The sequence below is a fragment of the Aspergillus flavus genome, chromosome 4 (assembly GCF_009017415.1).
Source record: "Aspergillus flavus chromosome 4, complete sequence".
Taxonomy (NCBI): Eukaryota; Fungi; Ascomycota; class Eurotiomycetes; order Eurotiales; family Aspergillaceae; genus Aspergillus; species Aspergillus flavus.
Window position 1 is genome coordinate 631,998 of NC_092405.1, and position 21,000 is coordinate 652,997.

Genomic DNA, 21,000 nt, shown 5'->3' on the forward strand with positions numbered 1-21,000 from the left:
CCACCCCCTGTGGATGAGTTCTGAGCCCCTTCTGTCCTCCAACGCTTGTCGCGACAAACCATCATAATGGGTATCCTCCATAGACCGTTTAAAACATTCAACCACTTTCCCAACAGACAAGGGATAATAAAAAGATCTGTCCTGGGCCAGGGGATTTTTCGTCGTTTTGCTGGTTTGACGATTACCCATGAACCTAACGCAACAAGGAACAACTTGTTCTGCTATACTTCCGGCCGTTGGCTATACGATGAACACAGTCAACTGAGTCGACGATATGTTGAATTCAACGTCCAAGCACTACAGGCGCATGCCTCTCGGGTGCTCGGTACTAAATGCATTGGAATAACCAAACTACCCGAAGGCCTCTATAACAAGGCCCTTTCTTTGGAGATGGAGGGTGGTGGGGAGGTCTTAGCACGAATTCCAAACCCAAATGCTGGCCATCCTGAACTCGTGGTTTCCAACGAGGTTGCAACTCTTGACTTCGTACGCGGCTCTGTATGCTTCTCACTCCGATCTTGACTTGCTGACCAACAAGGTATTATCATTATAGCTTCGCAATGTGCTTGATATTCCAGTCCCTAAAGTTCTGGCCTGGAGCTCGCCATCATCAGAGTCAAATCCAGTGGGTGCGGCATACATCCTGATGGAGAGAGTGAATGGCCGCCAGCTGAGCGAAGTTTGGGCCACTTTGTCCAAAAAACAGCGCTTTGGTTTGGTGAAGAGCTTGGTAGAAATCGAGAGAAAACTTGTAAACATTTTTTTTACAGGTATTGGCAGTCTATATTACAAGGATGCATGCCCAAACAGTTATGATGCCGTTGACAAAACCCAGCTGCCTATACTTAAACAGGAGGCAGCATCAAGATTTGTTATTGGCCAAACAACCGAGCGTTCTTTCTGCGCTGACGAAAGACAAGAGCAAGGCGTGAGGGGTCCATGTACGTGCTTCCACGACGCTGCATTCTGGCTTCTCCTTGATATTTGTTATTCATTTATAGGTAATCGAGCACTAACCTTATTCGTAGGGCGAACGGCAGAGGAGTATCTCACAGCAGTTGCGCGCCGTGAGATATCACTAATCCAGAAGTGCGCAACCCACAGACCCCAGGATGTTCCAGCGGCTGTACGAAGAACGCAGGGAGCAATAAACAACCATATTGAACTATTGAAGAAATTCATAACACTCTTGCCCTATATCTTGCCTACAGGAGAGGCTACCCGACCCACTCTTATGCACCATGACCTTCATCTTGATAATATCTTTGTTGACTCGGCGGATCCAACAAAGATATCCAGTATAATCGATTGGCAAGCAGTTTATACAGCCCCACTCTTCTTACAGGCCAGATTCCCCTCGGTCTTTGACTGTGACGACCCTTACCCATGGGGAGCAGTCCAGCCTGAACTACCCGATGACTTTGACAATCTTTCGCCCATGGAAAAAGAACTTGCTAGAAAAGCACACGACAGACTGAGGTTGAAGAAATTTTACGAACTGGCTTCAAGAAAGTTCAACCCACTTCTTATGAAGGCTATGGATGCCATGCAGGATGATGACGATCCTACCTCTTATATCTTCTATCTCGTCGGGCAATCTTCATCTGATGGCTTGGTGCCCTTGAGGGAGCTTCTCGTCCAAATATACGAAAAGTAGGACCACATCGCGAAGAGAAAAGGATTAACAACGCAGTGCCCAATATCGTTTACTGAAGAGGAGATCAGGGAAGGACGGCGTCAGGGAGAGGAGTGGGCAGTAGCTTTCAATGAGTACGAAAACCTGCGAGCTCAACTTCTCGGGAAGGATGGGTGGGTCTCCAACGAGGAATATGACGAAGCGATGCAAATATATCAAAGCCACAAAGACGACTTAGAGGCTCTTCGACGGCGATTAGAGCAGCTATCATAGCTGCTGCTTTGTTGGAGCAGTATGGAACGACCAGGAATTGCGATCAAAGGCTGAGGCTACATGCCCAAAGGAGGTAACATACGACAAGATGGAGGTTCTGCGCTACATTCGGCACTATATAGTGCTCACTTGCTCGGTGCGTTACAGCATAAAGGCTCAGTTTCCACCCTCATCCCATATAGCGTCTTCTATGAATCCCTTCGCGACATTCTTAGAGGGATTTCACTGCCTCATCGAATTGTCCAGCGAGGTTGTTTGAAACCCAGTGAAACACAACGCTAGAAAGTAATCTGACGGGAATCTCATCGGTAGTTCTCTGCAGGTTGCTTGGTAGTGTATGTCACAGGGTCGGGGAACAATCCTATCTACAATGATAGATCTGCTCCAGTGTGAGCCTATACGACACTTATAGGTTAATAGAAACTAGGCTGCTAATCCAGCTATGGCCTGTGCGAATTTATATATCCGTTGCACCCGTACGCTACTACAACCCACTTAGAGGATGAAATCTTTACTTCAAACTCCGTACTTTAGTAGGCAGAGGTATTTAGAAAATAGCTGAAATATTGCTCAGAGAAAGCAACATCTTCTTCGCTTCCAAACCCAGACCTCCCATGCCCCCGTATACCATGTGCTCGGATTAGGGCTGCAGAATTTTTGCTGCAAATCTCTGCTTAGATACCAACCTAGTTCACCATGCCTTCAACAGAAGCCGGGCTAGCTCAATCGGTAGAGCGTGAGACTCTTAGTCATCACGGTATCTCAAGGTTGCGGGTTCGACCCCCGCGTTCGGCTTTCCTTTTTGCATCCAGCACATGCTGTTGTGACTTTTTTTTTTGGATCAAATTCTGATCTGAATGTGGTTGAAACATCAAGGGTTCGGCTTAGACTCTGATTGGCTGGCCCTGTGGGGCGGAATGCTGCAAGCGGGAAGACGGCATGAACCCCATCAAAAACATATGCAGCCCTATTCAATTTGCAGAACTAATTTCGACGGGAAGACACTTCTCTTTTCTCCTGTGGTTTATTTCAGGAAAAAATCTAATAAATATTGCCTTGCATACAATAGCCATGTGCCAGGTCTTTCTATCAGCATGTTCTTGTATGAACTGGAACTTCTACTGACCAGAGCTTTTCTTGATGCCGTTGGACTTGTATAAGGCAGAGTAATACTACGAAGCTAGTTCAGGATCACTTCGTGGAGTCTTACATAGGCCTGTAAAGGCCTTTTTGACTGTTTATGCACAGCAGAGTACATTCACACTATGAGACAAGTTTGCAGAGTCGACTATGTCATGGGTTTCGTGGTCATCCTGACATTATCTGCTCACAGAATTTGAGAGTCTGTACTTGAACTTAGTGACTCCTAAGTTGCTCAATACACAATATATTCCAAGATATATTCTGCAACTTTGGTTTGCGTCATTACTCAACTTTTTCTTTTTTTTGCTTCTTCGAACCCAGACAATGCTCCCATCAGCCGCGATGTTGGTCCTGTTTCCACTGTAACAGCAAGCTCGTCAGCGGATACCTCAGATTAGCTTGGATGAGCTATATTCCCAAAGGTTGTAAAGAATTTTTAGATAAAGTAGTACTTTCCCATCCAATGGTACACAGTATCAGTAAATCCCCCTGCTCTTCTATAGCCACGCGCACTTCTCCGAACAGCAGTATTATGTTGGAAGATATCGCAGGCACTGGCGAACGAATGAGAGTGAAACTGCTCCATGTGATTGTAGATACTCTAAAATTGCCTGACGGAGTACTATAAACTGTGCACGCTATAAGTTTACGATGACAATACAAGTATATCATTTATATGCTTTGTTGCTATGAGAATTGCACTTGCACCCAAGACACTCATAGAGTGCCAACCACCTGACTAGGACAGCAGAGCCATTGGGATTCTACCCCTCCATTGCACAGTACCAGTAGAAATACACGCACTAAAGCTGATAGGGCAACATAGCGGTTGAGAACTCCTTAAACACACTCTTTCAATACCCTGAATGAGCGGTAGTAAGTTTGTCACCCAAAGAAGACCCCGGGCTCTGCAAAGTCTATTACCCAGATGAAATACCCGCATCACCTCGGATGATAAGGACCGCGGGGCTCAGTACCTGCTTCTCCCCAAATACAGGGGCATTCACGCCGGAAACCATCTGCTGTGGATCAAGAAGGCGAAACGGATGATTTTCGTCCCAACAGATATTAAATGACTGGATCCCTGTCACTAGGCGCCGTGTTTCCTTGTTTGGGTAGTTGCATGCCGCAGGATATGCACTATGATCGATAAGAATTTGCTCGAAGCTTGCGTCATATGCCGAGGGTTTTCCTTCTGACGTATGTTCAGCCGATTCATTCCTATGCTGAATGTGACTGGGGTGTCATTGGAGAGAAGTAGAGAAGTACACGTCAGATGACTGAGGTCAGTATTTGCAGAGTCTCATACGATTCTAAGATCACTTAAGTCTGGTCCGACTGATACATTATGTTCTGCTCTATCGCTTCCAGGTGCCTCCGATGTAGGGAAGCGTTCGTACAATCCCGAAGGAAAGACAGACTTTAGCCTGTAGCCCAAATATATGAACAGCTCATGATGCGAGGTGCATCTTGAGAATGGAGGTTAGTTGAAGCGAGAATGGCTTGTAAGACTTTGCCACATACGTGTTTATTTCTTTAGCTGGTAAAACTGATGCCTGACATTATATCACTGGGCTATGACACGTCAGAGCAAGATTCCCACTACATGTGAACGTGTGAGCCACTGATCGTATTGGTTACTGAGATGGAATGCACTTCGTAGGCAGGTGTACAGTTAAAGTTGACTCTACAGTGGTCATGCCATATTGCAAAAATCGTTCTTTCATAGGAGGTGTATTGTCATTCACCGCTAATGGTAGAACATGCCCCCTTAGTTGGATTCAGTGTCTATAGTGCTATCTGGAAACATAGGTATTCTTAAAATATGCTTGACAAATGTCCTTGAAGGCTCTTCAGGCGATGTATAGAGTAACTAGACAAGGGTGGTTGTTCTTGCAGCTGTATAGCGATTCCAGGGCTACCGCGGTCTACTTCTCCTTACTATGAGAACTGTTAGGGGTGTAAGAGTCCTTCGATAAAGAAGGCATTCTTCTCTTCCCCATATTACTTATACCGTAAGTAAAAGAATCGCAAAACTACTCTACAATGGCAATTTACACCACAGGTGTGAAAAGAAAGGGGATAGTGATGTGGTCATGAATTCCAACTACTAGCTATTAAGTCAGTTCTTTGCAGAGAATGAAGAGGAATGACTACTACAACTCTGAGAAATGAAATTAGCTTACTCAGGGTTACGCTTGACTTATTCTATTACGAAATAGGACACTTCTGTTCAGGCCAGGGAGATTGATTGCATGATGAATTCGGACCGAATGCCTAGGCTCCCAAGTTTTAAGTCATCTACCAAGTGTCATTTCATTTCATTTTACCACGGTGGAGGTTGCCTATCAGCAAGCTCTCGCAACCCATTCCCAAGTTGGACTAGGATGCTCCCCCGCACAACGGCAACTCCATCCCCATAGTACACACTGCCGAACAACAACAACCAGCTTGCTACATCCCCAAATCAACTCTGCCTGACCAAAAAAATAGTTAAAATACAATCTGAATGACTCAATGCCCGAGACCCCGAGGCATATCTGCGCGGGGAGCCATGTCAACTGGGGGTTTACTTCACGTGCGAGCCATACTGAAATACCGATCTGGGGCTCTAGTTTGATGGACCCTCATTACCGTAGCCCATTCAGGGGCCACATCTCTTTTTTGTTGGGAAAAAAGATCTACAGATGATGATCTACACTCCAGGACTTTTCATTCTGCACTCCAAAGCGGCCTCTTTTCTTTCTTCACTTTCACATGTAGAAACACACTTTCCGGAACTACCGGTGGCCCCTCTAGCGACAACAATTTAAACAATGGCTCCTCCCTCGCCAGCCTCCCCAAGGAGAGGGTGGCAATATCCAGGAGAGTCAAATCAAGATCAATACCAGCAAATATGGCTACCAAGCCCAATCCCAAGGACTCGATGAAGTCCACCTGGCGCACCGCCAACCGCGACGAATGGAACATCAACCACTGGGCCATCGAGCTATTGAACGTACACCCAACCGAGCTCAACAAGGAAATCCCCATACACCAAAAGGACGAAAAAGTCCCCTACATCACGCAATGGTCGCTGAACATCTGGGTGCTCTTCTACGGAGCCCTACCGCTCCTTATGCACCAAGTCTACGCCACATTCACAGGCCACAACCTAGGCCCAATAGCCGTCTTCAACTTCTACTTCATGGCCTTCAACGCCGTCGTCATCTTCGAAGTCCATATCCTCCGCCGCCTAGGCCACATCTACGGCTTCCTAGACGGCGACAAGCACGACCGCGACGGCGTCCCGGACGTCGGCATCGGCAAAGTAGTAACATCCCTCTACAAGACGACGGGCTCCCGCATCGCCCTCGCCGTCTACTTCACCTACAACATCAACCAGCTCCCCTCCCAACTAAACTGGCCCATGCTACCCCTCCAAATCGGGCTTTACGGCATCGTCCTCGACTTCTGGTTCTACTGGTACCACCGTCTCATGCACGATGTCAGCTTCCTCTGGAAATTCCACCGCACTCACCACCTCACTAAACACCCGAACCCTCTACTCGCCGCCTACGCAGACCACGAACAGGAATTCTTCGATATGGTCGGCGTCCCCATGGCTACCTACTTCAGTCTCAAGCTCATGGGCCTGCCGCTCGGCTTCTACGAGTGGTGGCTCTGTCACCAGTATATAGCCTTCACGGAAGTGCTGGGCCACAGCGGTCTGCGCTTGCATTCAACCGGTGCCTCGACCATGGCCTGGCTGCTTGAGCTCCTTGGTGCGGAGATCGTCATTGAAGACCATGATCTCCATCATCGGAAGGGCTGGCGCAAGAGCCATAACTACGGGAAGCAGACTAGACTCTGGGATAGGATTTTCGGGACCTGTCATGATCGCATCGAGGGGACGAAGGATAATATTGATTATGTGAATTCGGTTAATATGCCTTTGTTTTGATTTTTGTGGGTTTGGGTTTGGGTTTGGGTGGGGTTTCTCTGGTGTTTTGTTTCGTGTGTGTGTGTGTGTGTGTGTGTGTGTGTGTGTGTGTGTGTGTGAAGACTGTGCAGGGGAGGACTTGATACATGTTTCGGGGATGATGAAACAGGGTTGGTCGAGTCTCTTACATTCCATTTGGAATGTTGAAGAGGAGTGTGGAGAAGGAAAGGAAAAAAAGATAAAGCTCAGTGTTGCCCAAGGACGGGTGAGTGCTGTCCTACATTGATATGCCCCTGTACGAATCCTGTATATACCCTCTTTATTATAGTATAGAATTTAGACACTGTTTGTCTTTGTCTCAGTTGAACAGCTTTGAGAAGTTCATGATTTGAAACCAATAAAGCATGGTTGCACAAAAGCATTAGAAATACATAGGATAGCACAAGGTTTGTTAAGAAAGTATTCTATATCATTAAAGAAGATGAAACAGTAGGCCTGGTGGCACAACAGGTTTAGTACAGACCAGTACCAAAGTTATCACCGGTATATCACAAGGCTATCTATGGGCTACAGTACAACTCGAATGTGGACGCTGGGTATCAGAAAGTCAGTCGAGAAAAACACACAGCGCCGTCCCTTCAGACCTATTCTAGTAAAGCAGTAAAGCAGATATCATTATTCGTTGAGTCGAGTTATTGTGCGCATACGCACTCTATCAAAGTTTGGTCCCTTCGCGTCCGCTGTCGCTGAGTCTTCGGGGCCGCAGAAAGCCCGGCGATGGCGCAGTGGCATTGCTTGGTCCTGACGCCGAGGAGCCTAGTTGCGCGGATCGTGTTTCATTGCCGTTATTGCTGCTGTTGGTACGAACCCCTGTCCGTTGGCCCTGGTGGATGCGAGGGTTCATGAGCCATTGCACCTGCATTCGAATGCTGCTGACAGCCGCGTTCGTATGGGCCATATCCTCCTTTAATCGAAGGCATTCGTTCATGATTGCCATGCTAGCGCGAGCATCTAGATCCGTGATTGCATGTGATAACTGCCCAACTTCTTCTCGAAGAGACTCATGGAGCGCAAGAAGGTAGGTAGTCGCATTAGACGAGGCGTTGGAATTGTCATATTGTTCATTTGTCGCGTCAGATGAGTTCGACGGCCTTGTCTGACTATTAGCCTCGGCCGGTATGTCCAGGTTCCGTGCAGACATAACACGAGACGATTCGACAAGAGTAGACCGAATGCTCGCAAGTCCATCCTCGAAGATTTCATTGCGCTGTTGAAGATGACGAATAGTCAGCTCCATAGAATCAAGTCGTGCATTCTGAGCTTCAAAATAAGGCCCCATAGTTATCAACGGGCAATTCTGCTCATGCACTACTAGCTCCGCTCGTTTAACTTTGATGGGACACCCGTACTTAGACGCTGCGCAGCTATGGATCGCCTCTGGACATGCATCTATGTGTTCTCTCAAAGCCTTGCGGAATACCGTAGTCTCACAGTCAGGACATGTAGTTTTCAAGCTCGGGCATAGTTCCTGAACATGCTCCTGAAGTGGAAGCCCTCGTTAGTCACGGTCTGGTTGCCAACGATATATCAGACGCACCTGGTAATCTTGTTCCATGACCTCCTCATCGCAGCGTGAGCATTTATGAAGCTCATGCATGCATTTGCCCTCTGCACTCAGGTCCTTCTTCCGAGTCTTCTTCGTGCAGAAGACATTTGGACAATCCAGAAGTCTATAGCCGCAATATTTGTCGACATGAGACTGAATATGGCCTCTTGGGACGATCTCCTTGCAACCTTCCACCTCAAAAGGGCACTTCACCCGTATATCATCGCACATATTGACTAAGAATCGAGGGACGTTAAGGTAGACCCCTCTCGCTGGCGCACGGCAGGTAGGGCATTTGAACTCGTCTCGACCGGTGGCAAAGGTAGTGATCGCTGTGTTCAGACATTTCTGACAGAACACATGGTCGCATTGCAATCTCACTGGACGTATATATGGACAGTGGCATATCGCACACATGAGATGATCGTCATACCGGGTGACATAATCCAAAGAGCGGAGGTCGACAATCTCGTCCAGGTCGCTGCTCGGCTCCATCGCAAGAAACTCGTCGATATTCATCTTGCACAGGTGCACCCGGTTCGTAGCTCGCCAGATTTATACTTTCAAAGGCCCTCAGCCCCGTCGCACAAGTGACAATCAATGTAGGGGGCGATCGAGAACGGATCGTCTTTCGAGTTGCCGAAGGGATAAGAGGATGAAACAATAGCCCCGAGAGGCACGCATGAGGGGTTACACGGTGGCTGAAGTCCGCTAGGAATGTGGTGACTTGGCGAGCGATTGCGACAAGCTCGAGGAAGTGTCACAAAGAAGGAAAGAGTTGGAAATGAGTAGAGAGGTGGAGCTAGAATGCTAAAATTCGGAGAACCGGAGACAAGGAAAGGAAATCGGTAGCAAGTGTTGCGGGGGACGAGCTGAGCGGACGATAATTGATAGCGATTCCACTGGCGGCGGCGGCGGCAGATCACTCCCGCGCCCGGCCGAGAACAGTCTTCCGTCTCACCCCCTCGGTCACACTTCATCTCCATCTTCATTCCACCATTACTACCATCATTTTCACCATCATTCTGGGGTTGTCCGCTGTGTCGATCACTTCGCAATAAAGTGTGAGGGAGCGAGTCATTATCCTATCCTTTCCTGGTCAACCGATCCGGAATTTGTCAGAACGCCCCAGGATCTACCCGAGTCTTTGTCTTCTCCGCATTGCCTCATCAGTCAGGCTGAGACTGGCTGCGACACTTCACCCGCCGATTCGCGACATATCACCTTCTCATTCCGGGCGCACCCTCTTACCTCAAAATGCCGAACCCATCGCAGCTCTTTCTCCTTGCAGACCATATCAAACTCTCTCTCTTAGAACGACAACGAGCGATCTCATTGGATTTGGAACCCAACAGCCAAGACGGAGAGATCTCTCGCTCTTTGGAATCGTTGCACGACGGCATCGAGGATGTGGAGAGAGACCTCTCTCAGTTGGAGCAGACCAACGATGATGGCGCCGCCGAGCTGAAAGATCAGCTATTCCATCTGAAATCGCAGTATCAAGATTTGTCGTCTCAGTTCAGCGGACACAGCACCTCAGCCGGCGCCAGCGGCTCCTCTCCATCGCCTGAATTCGCCAATGTCAAATCGTCTCCTGACCTCAAACAACCAGTCCCGCAGCACCCTCCTTCAAAGTCAGTTCGGTTTATGAACTCGGCTACTGAAGAAGCCGATCTCGAGCGACAAAACCTTTTCCAGCCATACCGCGACTCACCTTCCCCTACTGGCGTAGACCAATCTGACCTGTCGAATGAACAAATATATGATCGACACAATGAGATCATGCGCGACCAGGACGAACAGCTAGATCGTCTGGGCGAATCCATCGGGCGGCAACATCAACTCAGTATTCAGATAGGGGATGAGCTAGAAGGCCACGTCGCGTTGTTAGACGGTATGGATGGTGATATTGACAGACATCAGCATCGGCTAGACGGGGCTAGAAAACGACTGGACAAGATCCGGAGAAGCGCGGGTGACAATTGGAGCCTGATGACGATCGTCGGTTTGATCATTATCCTGGTCATTCTCATTGTCATTTTGAAATAAAGCCTAGAGCGTATAGAACCTCTGGTATACTTCACATTCTTGTGAATTTTGGTCAAGGGCATGTTCCTCTGAAAGGCGCAGGGCGTTTCTTTTTTGGACAGGGGGCGGATTCCCTATGAATGTATTGTCGGTTTTCCTTATATTGATGTTTGAACTTTTATGGTGTTTGGAGTAATCATCAATTACGGATTTATTCATTATATGGCAGCAATTGTTCCATTACACCGCTTCCATGCAAGTCCCAGCAAGGACTCGGGTCTTACACCCACCCTACGCAATCTACATCTTATATGCCATATCAATATCATACCCAATTTTATTCAGGAGTAGTTATACATGACACCATGAAGGACCCCAACCTAAGATAATCAAATCATGCACCTCTCCTTAAAACTCAATTGGTACCCTAGTACACCGATCAAGAAAAGACAATAGTACAAAAGAAAGAAACAAGGAAGCTAAAACCCATCCCTTCATTGAGTCTTATTCACCGGTCCATCCCGGTTAGGCAGATGCTTCGTCTTCTCCTGCAAATCTTTTATATCATGTCCATCACTATCAACCTCACCCCGATCTGCTTTGACCTATACGTAGCATTAGTATCATAATCATTCTTATTCTTCCCCCTTATAATGGGAAAAGGGGGACAGGGAGAAAAACTTACGGAAGCTTCACTGTTGCTAGCAAGTTCCTGCTTCCACTTTGCCTTTCCCTCCTTGGTGCTTCTCAATTGGTCCTGTTTGTGCTCTTCGTAGGTGATGTGGAGGTCCTCTCGGTCTGGGGGTAGGAAGGATTAGATAATTGTACTTTCTAACAGTAACCAGAACAAAGGGGAGTGACGAACTGTGATCAGATTCCTTGAGACCGGAACGAAGAGGAGAGGTGTGGAAGGCGGATGTGACGGTATAAGATGGGCGAAGGGCCACACGAGGGGCAATTGTGGAACGAATGGTGGAAGCGAGGAAGGACATGGCGGGTTATTTGATTAATTAGAGGTAAAAATTCGAGAGATGATATTTTCTGTATGATTAGAGCTGTTAGCAGCAACTCCCATTATTATAGACAACCATTGCACGAAATAAAGTAGGGAGCCTTACCAAAATCAAGAAAAGGTAGTTCTGATCTATTGTAGAAAGCAGAAGTATGTATCTTGCACGCTTTCAATGCGGTACAACGAGATGTATTTATAACTGTTCGCAGGAAAGGAAGAGAGTGAGAAGAGCCGACGACCAGACGAATTGCTTCCTCCACTGCCTTTGTAATTCCATGTGAGCGAGTGGGTTTGCTGTCGAAAGAGAGTCCAGAATGTCATAGGGTGACGTCATTCATACTCAATCCTAGTCGTTCTTGGCAGTGAGGGACATTCAGTCTGCTATGTGTTCTCCGTACCTTTTTCGTGGGTTCTTATTAGCTCGGTAATTGAAGAGTGTGTTGATTTTGGGGAAACATTGTAGCCTATATCTATCTTTTTCATTTAATGTCTAGGTTGATGTTGTGAAAGTGAATCGCCGAAGTTGTTTTGGACGTTGTTGATCGTCACGGGGATGACATCACGAGCAGGGGTTACACCTCATATCAGGCCTTGGCAGCTTGGATGTATGGACATTCTTGGTGTTCCTATGAGCTTGAATATATTAAAGACTCGATGGTAGCTGAAGGGTGTCTAATTGATAATGCCCTATTTAGCATAGTTCTTTACTTGCCTTTTCATCCTTCAGTCGTGTTCTCCAGGTGATCACATACAGATCGCTTCCCTGGTAGTCATGTCTTCTGCTCCTCCGAGGACTCCAAGAACAGAGTCGGTTTATCGATGACAACCCAGGCTATCCTCAAGGCTTAGAGATTATCTGGACAAAACAAAAGACTGAACTAATATTATTACATTAATTATCACTACAAAAGTCAATGGATTAACACCCATTTGATTCACCACCAATCCAACATCCTCATCTCCGATGGTACCTCGCATTCCACACATGCCTATATGACATCTTAATCCCATTCGAATAAAACACCGTACGGCACTGAAGTCATGCCTTGAACATCTTGTTCCCAACATAACCTATACAAGTATATAAAAGCCCTCAATCCCTCTGAACCCCCACATAGCAGCATAGTGAAGCCACCCCTCAAGCCACCAGGTGAAGATAACCCTCCAGATGGAAGTATACCCCAATTCCCCAATCAAACATTCACCGGAAGCGTCTGATTACTCGCAGCACAAAAGGAAAGCGTCATGGTACTTTTCCTTGACTATTCTTAATCGTCCTAGCAGTACACAGACGGCCATCCCTTCCACACTACCAGAAGATATACTGAGGGTGGGGAATGTTTTATGGTCGTTCCGGAGTCGGTTGGACCGGTTGGACTGCTTGGGGCTAGTTTGTGTCTGTCCTTGGTAGAGCAAGGTGGTCTAGAGGAAGGGGCTTGCCCACGTTGGGGAATTGCTGGTCTATTGAAGGCAGTTGTTGTGGGGGTGGTCTTTCTCCCGGGGGTAGGATGTTTAGGGGTAGATCTGTTTGTCCTCCAGGGGGCACTGCTCCTACTGGGTTGGCAGAGAGGAAGGGGAGGATCAGAGGAAATTGTTGCCGTCTTCATTCTAAAACACTTGGATTGAAAATCGTACAGAGCCCAAACGTGAACAGAAGGTTTCTTTCCTGATATAACAGTTAACTCTTCCAGGGGAGATCCTTATATACCTCCGTATGGACGGGATATATTCCTAGCATGTTGGAATAATGACCTCCTTTTCATTAATAAGATATAATGTCAGGCACTCTACAGTTTGAAGTCTTCCCTGCGCTTTCTTCCTTTCTATGTTTCAAGTTCTATATGACTACCTAGTACTTAAGTAGGTCCAAGAGGAGTGTTAATGCTGGGCGGCATCAAATATATATCATGTATGCCAAGACGGTTCACTGTACTCCGTACTACTTTTGACAATAGAAGTATTGGCAATGGGGCACTTGAAACTCCACGGTTCTTTCTAGTAGGTAATAGCTCGCTCCCTCTAATTAAATCAATATCTCTGGCCATAAGGCTGAGACACACTATCTATGCAGAGCCCGGTGGATTGTCTCCCGAGCTACATCCGAGCTGTAAAATCAATCCCACAGCGCCCAGCAGTCTCAGGTAGACGAATAATCAAACTTGCATACTAGGGTTCAATGAGAGTAGAACAAGAGTGTCGTGACACCAGGCAGGCTAGAAGGCTACCCATCGGCATTAGCCATAACGATTGTGCCACCATCACTTCCTCTTTTTTTCACCAAGTATATCAGCATTTCTGCATCTTGATCTCGTCATGCTGGTTGACCTTCACTATGTAGGCGAGTTTTGAAACCATGTTTACCGCAGCGGAAGGTTTGACAAAATAGGACTGTGTCCAAAGCTATTCTCACAACTATGTTTAGGCATTACCCGCATAGCTTAAGATAAGAAGAAGACATATAGACAAAGGAAATGGGATGGAATGACGGAATGCCCAAAAGCGAACGGAACACAAGATCATACACTGCATCACTCTCCGGGAGTTCCCAGATATATCAAAAATATCCAAACGAGTCAACGTGGAACAAATGAAGCAAAATTGATGGTCGATTCACGACAAAGAACATAGTTTTCAAGTAAAACCGGTCTATGTCTGCCAGACAGACCCCGAGACAAACTCCACATCCAGTCCATGGATTTTCACAGCCGTTAGCCAGAAGCAACAACATAGAAATGTCACCCATCTCCAACCCATATACATGAAAGAATAAGAAAAAAATTTGGTAAAGGCACAAATGCGAAATATAAGATCAAACAAACACACAAGACATCCCGAACAATTCACAGGCCCAATCAATGCAGACGTATATCGTTTCCACCTTTCTAGATCCCTAAAAGCATGAAAAAAATCCGACCCACCCAAAACCAACCATGGATATCAGAAATAGATGGCAAACCGCTGAGTATCTTGCAGAGTCGCCAAAGGACACCAAGAAAAAACTCCGGACCAAAAAGAAATGCGCGCCAATATGGCAGATCGCCGCACTTTCTATACATCATCGCGGCCAAAACGACACGAGGTCAAAAGGACGTATTTTCCCTAACCGAAGAATAAAAAACAAGGTATCGTCTGAAATGTGAAAATGCAAAAATCGAATCGCAGGCGCCGTCGCTCGCAGAAAGTCGAAAGCATCACTCTAGATAAAAGTGCTCAAGATCGTCATCGGAGGAGGGTGTATATACAAGAGGAAACAATGATTTAGCCTTTTATCGCGGAGAAAAGGATATATCGGTTTAGTCGTAAGAGATGCGATGGCCATGTCAAATAGTAAGCAAAACAACGAAAATTAAGACCCGCGGTTAGGGAACCCCAATGATGCAGAAGCCGGACGAAGTGGAAGACATGTCATGGGCGCAGGCCCTTGGCTAGTGACATGGCGACTGGTAAGATAGCGGTCCTCACCAGCGACGCTGAACATTCTGCATCGAGGCCGGAGAGATGGACGTAGGCGGGCTGGTCAAGGTCATGCCAGTATGGGGGTTGACGATAGGGATAACCTTGCGGGTGCGGACCGCAGATGGTTGCTGGAAGTTCACGTGATTAAGATTACCGGTAACGCCGGAGTGGACGTATGAGTTGCTGGATGCGGGAGATAGAGAGATGGACGGTGTCACCTGCTGAACAGGCTGAATTTGATGCTGGAGAGGGGACGAATCGGGTGAGCCACTGGAAAGAGACGACCGATCTGAGCCAGCGGAATGAATTGAGTGAAGCTGTAGAGGTTCGGGTGTATGTTAGAAGATTGTCCTGTACTATTCGAGGAAGACGATTTCCAGTATGGAAGGGTCAAGGGAGCCGATGCTCAGGCTGAGGAAAAACATACATCGTCCTCGGTCAGGAGACTGGGGCAGAACTCCAAGTCGTCGTCCAAGTCGAAAGACCGTCCAGCCTCGAACCTCGCGCGGAAGGCAGTCACCGCGGGAGCTTCAGCGAGCTCCCTCATGCTTTTTACACCCCGGAACTGGCGCTGGGCGTTTTGAGCGGCCATCTTAGGTCCTCGCCGAGAGCGTCCGCCGTGGTGGTTATTCGAAGGTTGCATGTGGGCAGCGGCACCGTGGTGAGCATGCTGCTGTTGCTGGAAGAAGATTGATGCCGACATATTGGTGTAGTTGTAGTAAATAAAACGGTAAAAACAGAGCCGTTATATCGTTTAAGACTTGTAGGTGGATACAAACAAGGGACCAGCACGCTGGAATCCTGAGGATAAACAGACTTTTAAAAAGAAATAGTAGGGAGAATGACGAAGGGTCGGTGGAATGTAAGTGAAGATAGGGCAGAAGTAATCACGAGAGGAAAGAGAAATATTACTGAAGGAGACGAGAAGAAAATTGTAGCGAAAGGTCGGAGACGAAAATGCGTTTAGTGGTTGTGTGGGATGGGGAATCACTGATCGATGGCGGGACAAGAAGTTGAAAAGAAGACCGGGAGCGAAGAAAAAGAGCCCGGAGTGGACGGAGGCGAAAGTAAGAGGGGCTGCAAGTGTTATTCGGCTGGGGCTGAGTGAGTGGAGCATTGCAAGGGAATCATTTGTAACGTACCGTACTAGTACCCCCGGCGATCAACAAGAGTTCCCCTTTTCCGGCACATATGTGCTGTGGTAAGTTTCGTAACAATTCCGTTCCGACCCTCCTGCGCTACTGGCAGAGGTCACGCACCAGTTTTAGGGCAGAAGGTCACCCAACCAGAGAGCCGTTGGCGGCAGCTCAGTGGCAAGTCTAGGTATCAGAAGCCAATAACTGATGTCCAAGTGAACTCTAAGTGGAGATATTACTGCCACTTTGGATCAGCAGCCAATCATTAAATTCCAGAGCGGCTCGAGGCGGCTACCAAAGTGGAATAGAGTGACGTTGTAAGTTTCGCCCTAATCCTTATCGAGGGTAGAGAACCTCCACCATCTCGAGACCTGATATCTGGGCATTACTTGATCGAGCATAAGTGGCTGTCGGCCAATGCCCGGCCCTAGTGTGTCAGCCTGGTCTTTAAGGCTGTTCTCACATTTTCTTGACGAACCAATACCCGCTCGTACAGCTCCAATACGATGGATGGTACGATGGCTAGTAGGTTGTGCACCCGACTTGCCTGTTGTATGATGCGTACATATTACTACATCATGGCCGTTCACACTGTGGAATGACGACTGGCGTACTACGGACTATTGAAAACGGCTGTGGATCTACAATAGTATTTTGTAAGACCTACGAAGATCGTGGCGAGTCTGCATAGGGATGACGAGGAACTACATCATATTATTGCCAATAACGAGGAAGAGAGCGGATGTGTCTGTTTTGCCCTACTAGATGGAGCATTTTGAATTTTTCTTTTCCCTCACATAATTGCAGGAGAAGGCGGGTTCAAAGGCATGTTCATGAACATGATGGGGGGAAGAATGTGGTACCCATTTCCGAAGACAGACAAAAAGGAAAAAGGGAGAAAACGCCTACGACGACATGTGCGGGTAATGATTTGCAACATGTAGGCTCCACCCCACCCCTTTGGGAGAGAATGATTTGCTGTGATCATTTTCGGTACCTTTCCCTTGAACCGTGCCACTTGGTCCTGGAAGTCTAAAGCGGATCCTTGTTTCCCCCAACCATTCAAATCATAGAGGGCCAGGCGGTCTTCGCGGCTTCGACAGTTTTCCAAAGTAAAAGTCTATCCTCCACCTGATCTGAAAATCCCCCATTGTAAAGGAGCACTAATTCAGGTATTGGGTGTGATAATAACTACCTTATTCAGTCATAATGGTCTACGGGATACAAAACTGTATGATGCATACCGTCATGGAACCGAAGCACTTTTTCTGTTATCTGACTCAGGGTGGAAAATTGATGGGGTAAATTTAGGTAATTCGATTTATTTATTTGTTTTGTTGTTTGGGACCAGCGACAACAGGACCCCATTGAGAGCTGGAAGTACGGAGTCAAAAGTCAACAACAACAACAACAATACTGCTGAAGTGCCATAGAGATAATGTAATACTGATTTCTCCCGTAACGTCGGATCTTCTCCCAGGACTTTCATGCCGCTTTTAAAAGGCGGGCGGTGCTACAGCCACAATGTGGTCTGCACGTCCTGTGAAACGAACTAGTCAAGTAACGGCGCTTGCTCATCATCATCACAAAAAGATAATAATAGATACATATCTGGATTCTGCTGTCAAACGCTCCCGACGCATGGTACCGGGTATGTGCTTTGATCGCCTGGGCCTCCATCAATTCCCTGTTAGAGTCCCCGACTTGAATGAGATAGACGAGTGGTTGGAGGGTAGAATAACTAGTACGTTATGCGATATGCACTGTGTGGGACTACTGCGAGGTAAGCTGGCGGTTACTGGAACAGCATCATGGCATTGATAGGGTCACACCTCCTGCAAGCCCTACACATGGACTCCTGGGGATGGGTGACTAGTACTATCCTTTTCCCGATTATCTCAGGTGCAGCGTTGGGTACCCATCCGCCATTGGTGCCAGTGGCCCTCACGCTGCATGGTAAACTTGGTGCCCATGAGCCTGAGGGCTTTTTTAGTTTTGAGACCAACTCAATACTGCGAAATGTTCCTGAAAGACGGCATCTTCATCTCACCGCCCCTTTGGTTCGATGAGATGGATTTCCGCCCTCCCAGCCATACACCTGCCCCTCTTTGACTAGAACTCTGTTGATAATGTCATTATTAATGATAAGTCATATTTCGTCGATTAATTTTCGACATTATACGAGTCTTATACTTTTCATTTTCCAACTATTCTAGTGCTCTCTCAACTAGGAAGTTGTATACAGAGTATAATGTTGGCGGTAGATAATGAGAAGAATAGGAAGGGCAAGAAACAATACATGTGTATAGGCACAACTGATATGTAGATTCGATGCAGGAATCTTCACAATTCAACGACACAGACCAGGCTGCACTGCAGATGTCGCTTGTTTGCTTTCTCTCCGGTTGATTACCCCGAACCAGCGACCGAGCCATAAGCGATCCTATAGGCCACCCCAGTGTCGGAGTAAATGTGGTACATCATTCGAAGGCAACCGAAGCTAACGTACCCCAAAAAGCAAGGGGTGTGAAACACGATCTACTCCTGTCTTGCTGGGCAAGTCTCAGGAAGCGCCCGTGTTCCAGTCTCAATTGAGTTTTCGTGTCCAATCAGCCACTGTCGTCTCCCTTGTCTCCAAAGACAAGATCTTATGTATGGAACGTCGGTGGCTCAAGGAGTTGCAAAAGACTCACACCGACACGATTGCGCATACATCTGTTTTATGCTCCACTACTGATCTTAATTTTCCGATCTTATTGCAAGCGCACGGGTGGGTTCAACTGAAGGAATGGTTGGTTCTCGTATCTTTAGATCCATCGATATCTGGGGCCCCTTGGCGATCCAAAATTCAGTCACTTCCTCTGCCAGCCGTTCCGTGGACATCGAGACAACCCCCCCCCTTCTCAAAGCGCTTTGACAATGGGGACTCCATGACGCATTATTTAGCATGACGATCTAAGCCCCTCAGTTAAGCATTCGCACATGGACTCTGGACATTTCTGAGACAAGGCCTAGTCTTTCAGAAAGTACCTCCCTGCGTTCTGTGTGATACTCTAGTAGTACGTAGGCATGTACATATGTATGTATATGCTGTACCGTACGCTCTTTATTAAGATACAGAAAACAGGCAGTGCAGCTTATAAATCTTTTCACTTGGGATGTCGCCACAAATTCCAGGCCATTCTGTTTTGTGAAGTATCGTATCAGGCAGCAAGGGAGGCTTGATATGTGCCTATGCCTGCACGTGCCTTGGATGCTTGCTGAGCTGATTATGCATTTGGAAATGGCCTTGAAATCGACCTGGACCTTGGTGTTGCGCTCGTCGTTCGTAGATGCATCTAGCCTTATGCCAAATGAATGTAGATCGATCGCAAGGCATATTAATAGCTATTTTGCCATATGATATTTTCCAATATGCTGTCAATTGACTCATTATCAGCAATGTAAGCCGAAGATAACTTTATAACCGTTTCGAAAAGAATGAGACAAGAAAGCTATGGTCAGTATTATATGCCTTCATTAACAGCCTGAGGCTAGGAAGTCATGCCGGCTTATCAAATTGTAGTAGATATATAGAGTAAAGGTGTATCTACATCTGTTCCCGTAACACTGCGCATGTTTGATATGTAATGCTACCCAAACTCCCTGAATGCAACGCAAAAGCAAACTGCCCCGATTCTACTAGAAATGCAAGATAGTATAATGAGCCCAATAAATAATCTCACTTGTCCAGATTCTTGCTCTTCACCATTCGGCCGAGTAGTTCCTTACAGTGCTTTTCGCTATAATTCTCCCAGATCTCATACAGAGACACCAGCTCCTGGGTGCATTCAATAACAGCTCGAATATCAACCTCACTCTCGGCAAGCCAGCCGACAAGTTTCTGAATTCGGGGAGGCGGACCAGCGCCATTCTTATCTCCCAAAGCTGCGAGGATATTCATCCCTCCATCTCGCATCGCTCCGGCCAGTGGGGCGGCAGTCCCATGGAAGCTCGTCTGGCTTGGTTTAAAGACAACAGCAACGATGATTGCCATGACCGCAATCACATGAGGTGGGTATAGTAATGGTAGATCGGTAAGATAATGATCATTGATGACGGACCATGCCAGGGCTACTTCATCTGATGTAAGCGATAGCTCCGGTTGGAGCTCGGATAAAGTCCGATATGGATGATGAACGATGAGCTGTGAGTTCATTTCGGATATCAAAGCGAACTCGCATTCGCCTAGCTTTGACACGTCCGGAGCAATGAATTCTACCGGTAAGTCAGCGACAAACAAAAAGAAGACTACCCCCAAGGCTGTTCGTACCGGGCCAAAAGTTTCGGGCCTCTGCGACCACAAACCGGATATGTTGAGGACATTCTTCCATCTTACAGGCGAGATAGAATGCAGTGGTGACCACCAGATACGGGTTGGTATGTCTTATCTCGTTCTTAGTATAAAACCGTTTGATGTATACTTGAGCCGTAGCGAGTGCTTGTTGTCTAGTTGACATCCTCTTCCCAAGTTTTATGAGTTCTGTTGAAGTGTTTAGTCTAAAAATCTAATTGAGACCTTCAAAGATTATCAGATCTCACGTTGGCTAAAGTAGATGTTTAGCAGCCTCTGATCCGGCAGAGGAAACTGCGAATGCGCGGCCTTATCTCTCTCTCTAAAGGACTCCCGAATGTCTGCCAATCTTTCTTTCGTAAACAACCAATGTCGACGTTGAGTCGACGCCCAATAATTGGCAGCCATGGCAATGACAAATGGCCGGAAAAAGTTAATTAATAAAGGGTTCGAGA

The 21,000-nt window shown here is 47.1% G+C and overlaps 7 protein-coding genes and 1 non-coding gene across 8 annotated transcripts; 4 read left to right on the forward strand and 4 right to left on the reverse strand.

The window, feature by feature from the left end:
• Positions 1–66: 66 nt before the first annotated feature.
• Positions 67–2,411, forward strand: F9C07_2283032 (kinase-like domain-containing protein; the record flags this gene model as incomplete). Its single annotated transcript, XM_071510605.1, has 3 exons — positions 67–498; positions 554–947; positions 1,029–2,411. The coding sequence occupies 3 exons, from the start codon at positions 67–69 to the stop codon at positions 1,655–1,657; spliced, it is 1,455 nt and encodes a 484-aa protein (XP_071366274.1). The 3' UTR covers positions 1,658–2,411.
• Positions 2,412–2,620: 209 nt separating this feature from the next.
• Positions 2,621–2,704, forward strand: F9C07_t138. Its single transcript has one exon. It is a non-coding gene; the product is annotated as a tRNA-Lys (tRNA).
• A 3,244-nt stretch (positions 2,705–5,948) lies between these two features.
• Positions 5,949–6,995, forward strand: F9C07_3399 (uncharacterized protein; the record flags this gene model as incomplete). The annotated part of the gene is made up of 1 exon (XM_041286191.1): positions 5,949–6,995. The coding sequence occupies one exon, from the start codon at positions 5,949–5,951 to the stop codon at positions 6,993–6,995; it is 1,047 nt and encodes a 348-aa protein (XP_041145717.1).
• A 53-nt stretch (positions 6,996–7,048) lies between these two features.
• Positions 7,049–9,539, reverse strand: F9C07_2283034 (TRAF-like signal transducer). The gene is made up of 2 exons (XM_041292576.2): positions 8,572–9,539; positions 7,049–8,514 (listed from the first exon to the last, which is right to left on the reverse strand). Exons 1-2 carry the CDS (start codon positions 9,097–9,099, stop codon positions 7,690–7,692), a joined length of 1,353 nt encoding a protein of 450 aa, XP_041145718.1. The 5' UTR covers positions 9,100–9,539; the 3' UTR covers positions 7,049–7,689.
• Positions 9,540–11,000, forward strand: F9C07_2283036 (putative SNARE complex subunit). The gene has a single exon (XM_041286192.2). It carries the CDS (start codon positions 9,838–9,840, stop codon positions 10,627–10,629), a length of 792 nt encoding a protein of 263 aa, XP_041145719.1. The 5' UTR covers positions 9,540–9,837; the 3' UTR covers positions 10,630–11,000.
• Positions 11,001–11,102: 102 nt separating this feature from the next.
• Positions 11,103–11,600, reverse strand: F9C07_3403 (uncharacterized protein; the record flags this gene model as incomplete). The annotated part of the gene is made up of 3 exons (XM_041292577.1): positions 11,103–11,213; positions 11,294–11,406; positions 11,474–11,600. The coding sequence occupies 3 exons, from the start codon at positions 11,598–11,600 to the stop codon at positions 11,103–11,105; spliced, it is 351 nt and encodes a 116-aa protein (XP_041145720.1).
• A 2,821-nt stretch (positions 11,601–14,421) lies between these two features.
• Positions 14,422–16,366, reverse strand: F9C07_1496838 (uncharacterized protein). Its single transcript, XM_041292578.2, has 2 exons — positions 15,504–16,366; positions 14,422–15,393 (listed from the first exon to the last, which is right to left on the reverse strand). The coding sequence occupies exons 1-2, from the start codon at positions 15,777–15,779 to the stop codon at positions 15,079–15,081; spliced, it is 591 nt and encodes a 196-aa protein (XP_041145721.1). The 5' UTR covers positions 15,780–16,366; the 3' UTR covers positions 14,422–15,078.
• A 3,567-nt stretch (positions 16,367–19,933) lies between these two features.
• On the reverse strand, positions 19,934–20,953 carry F9C07_3405 (RNA polymerase II holoenzyme cyclin-like subunit; the record flags this gene model as incomplete). Its single annotated transcript, XM_041292579.1, has 3 exons — positions 19,934–20,469; positions 20,525–20,734; positions 20,794–20,953. 3 exons carry the CDS (start codon positions 20,951–20,953, stop codon positions 19,934–19,936), a joined length of 906 nt encoding a protein of 301 aa, XP_041145722.1.
• Between the last annotated feature and the right edge of the window lie 47 nt (positions 20,954–21,000).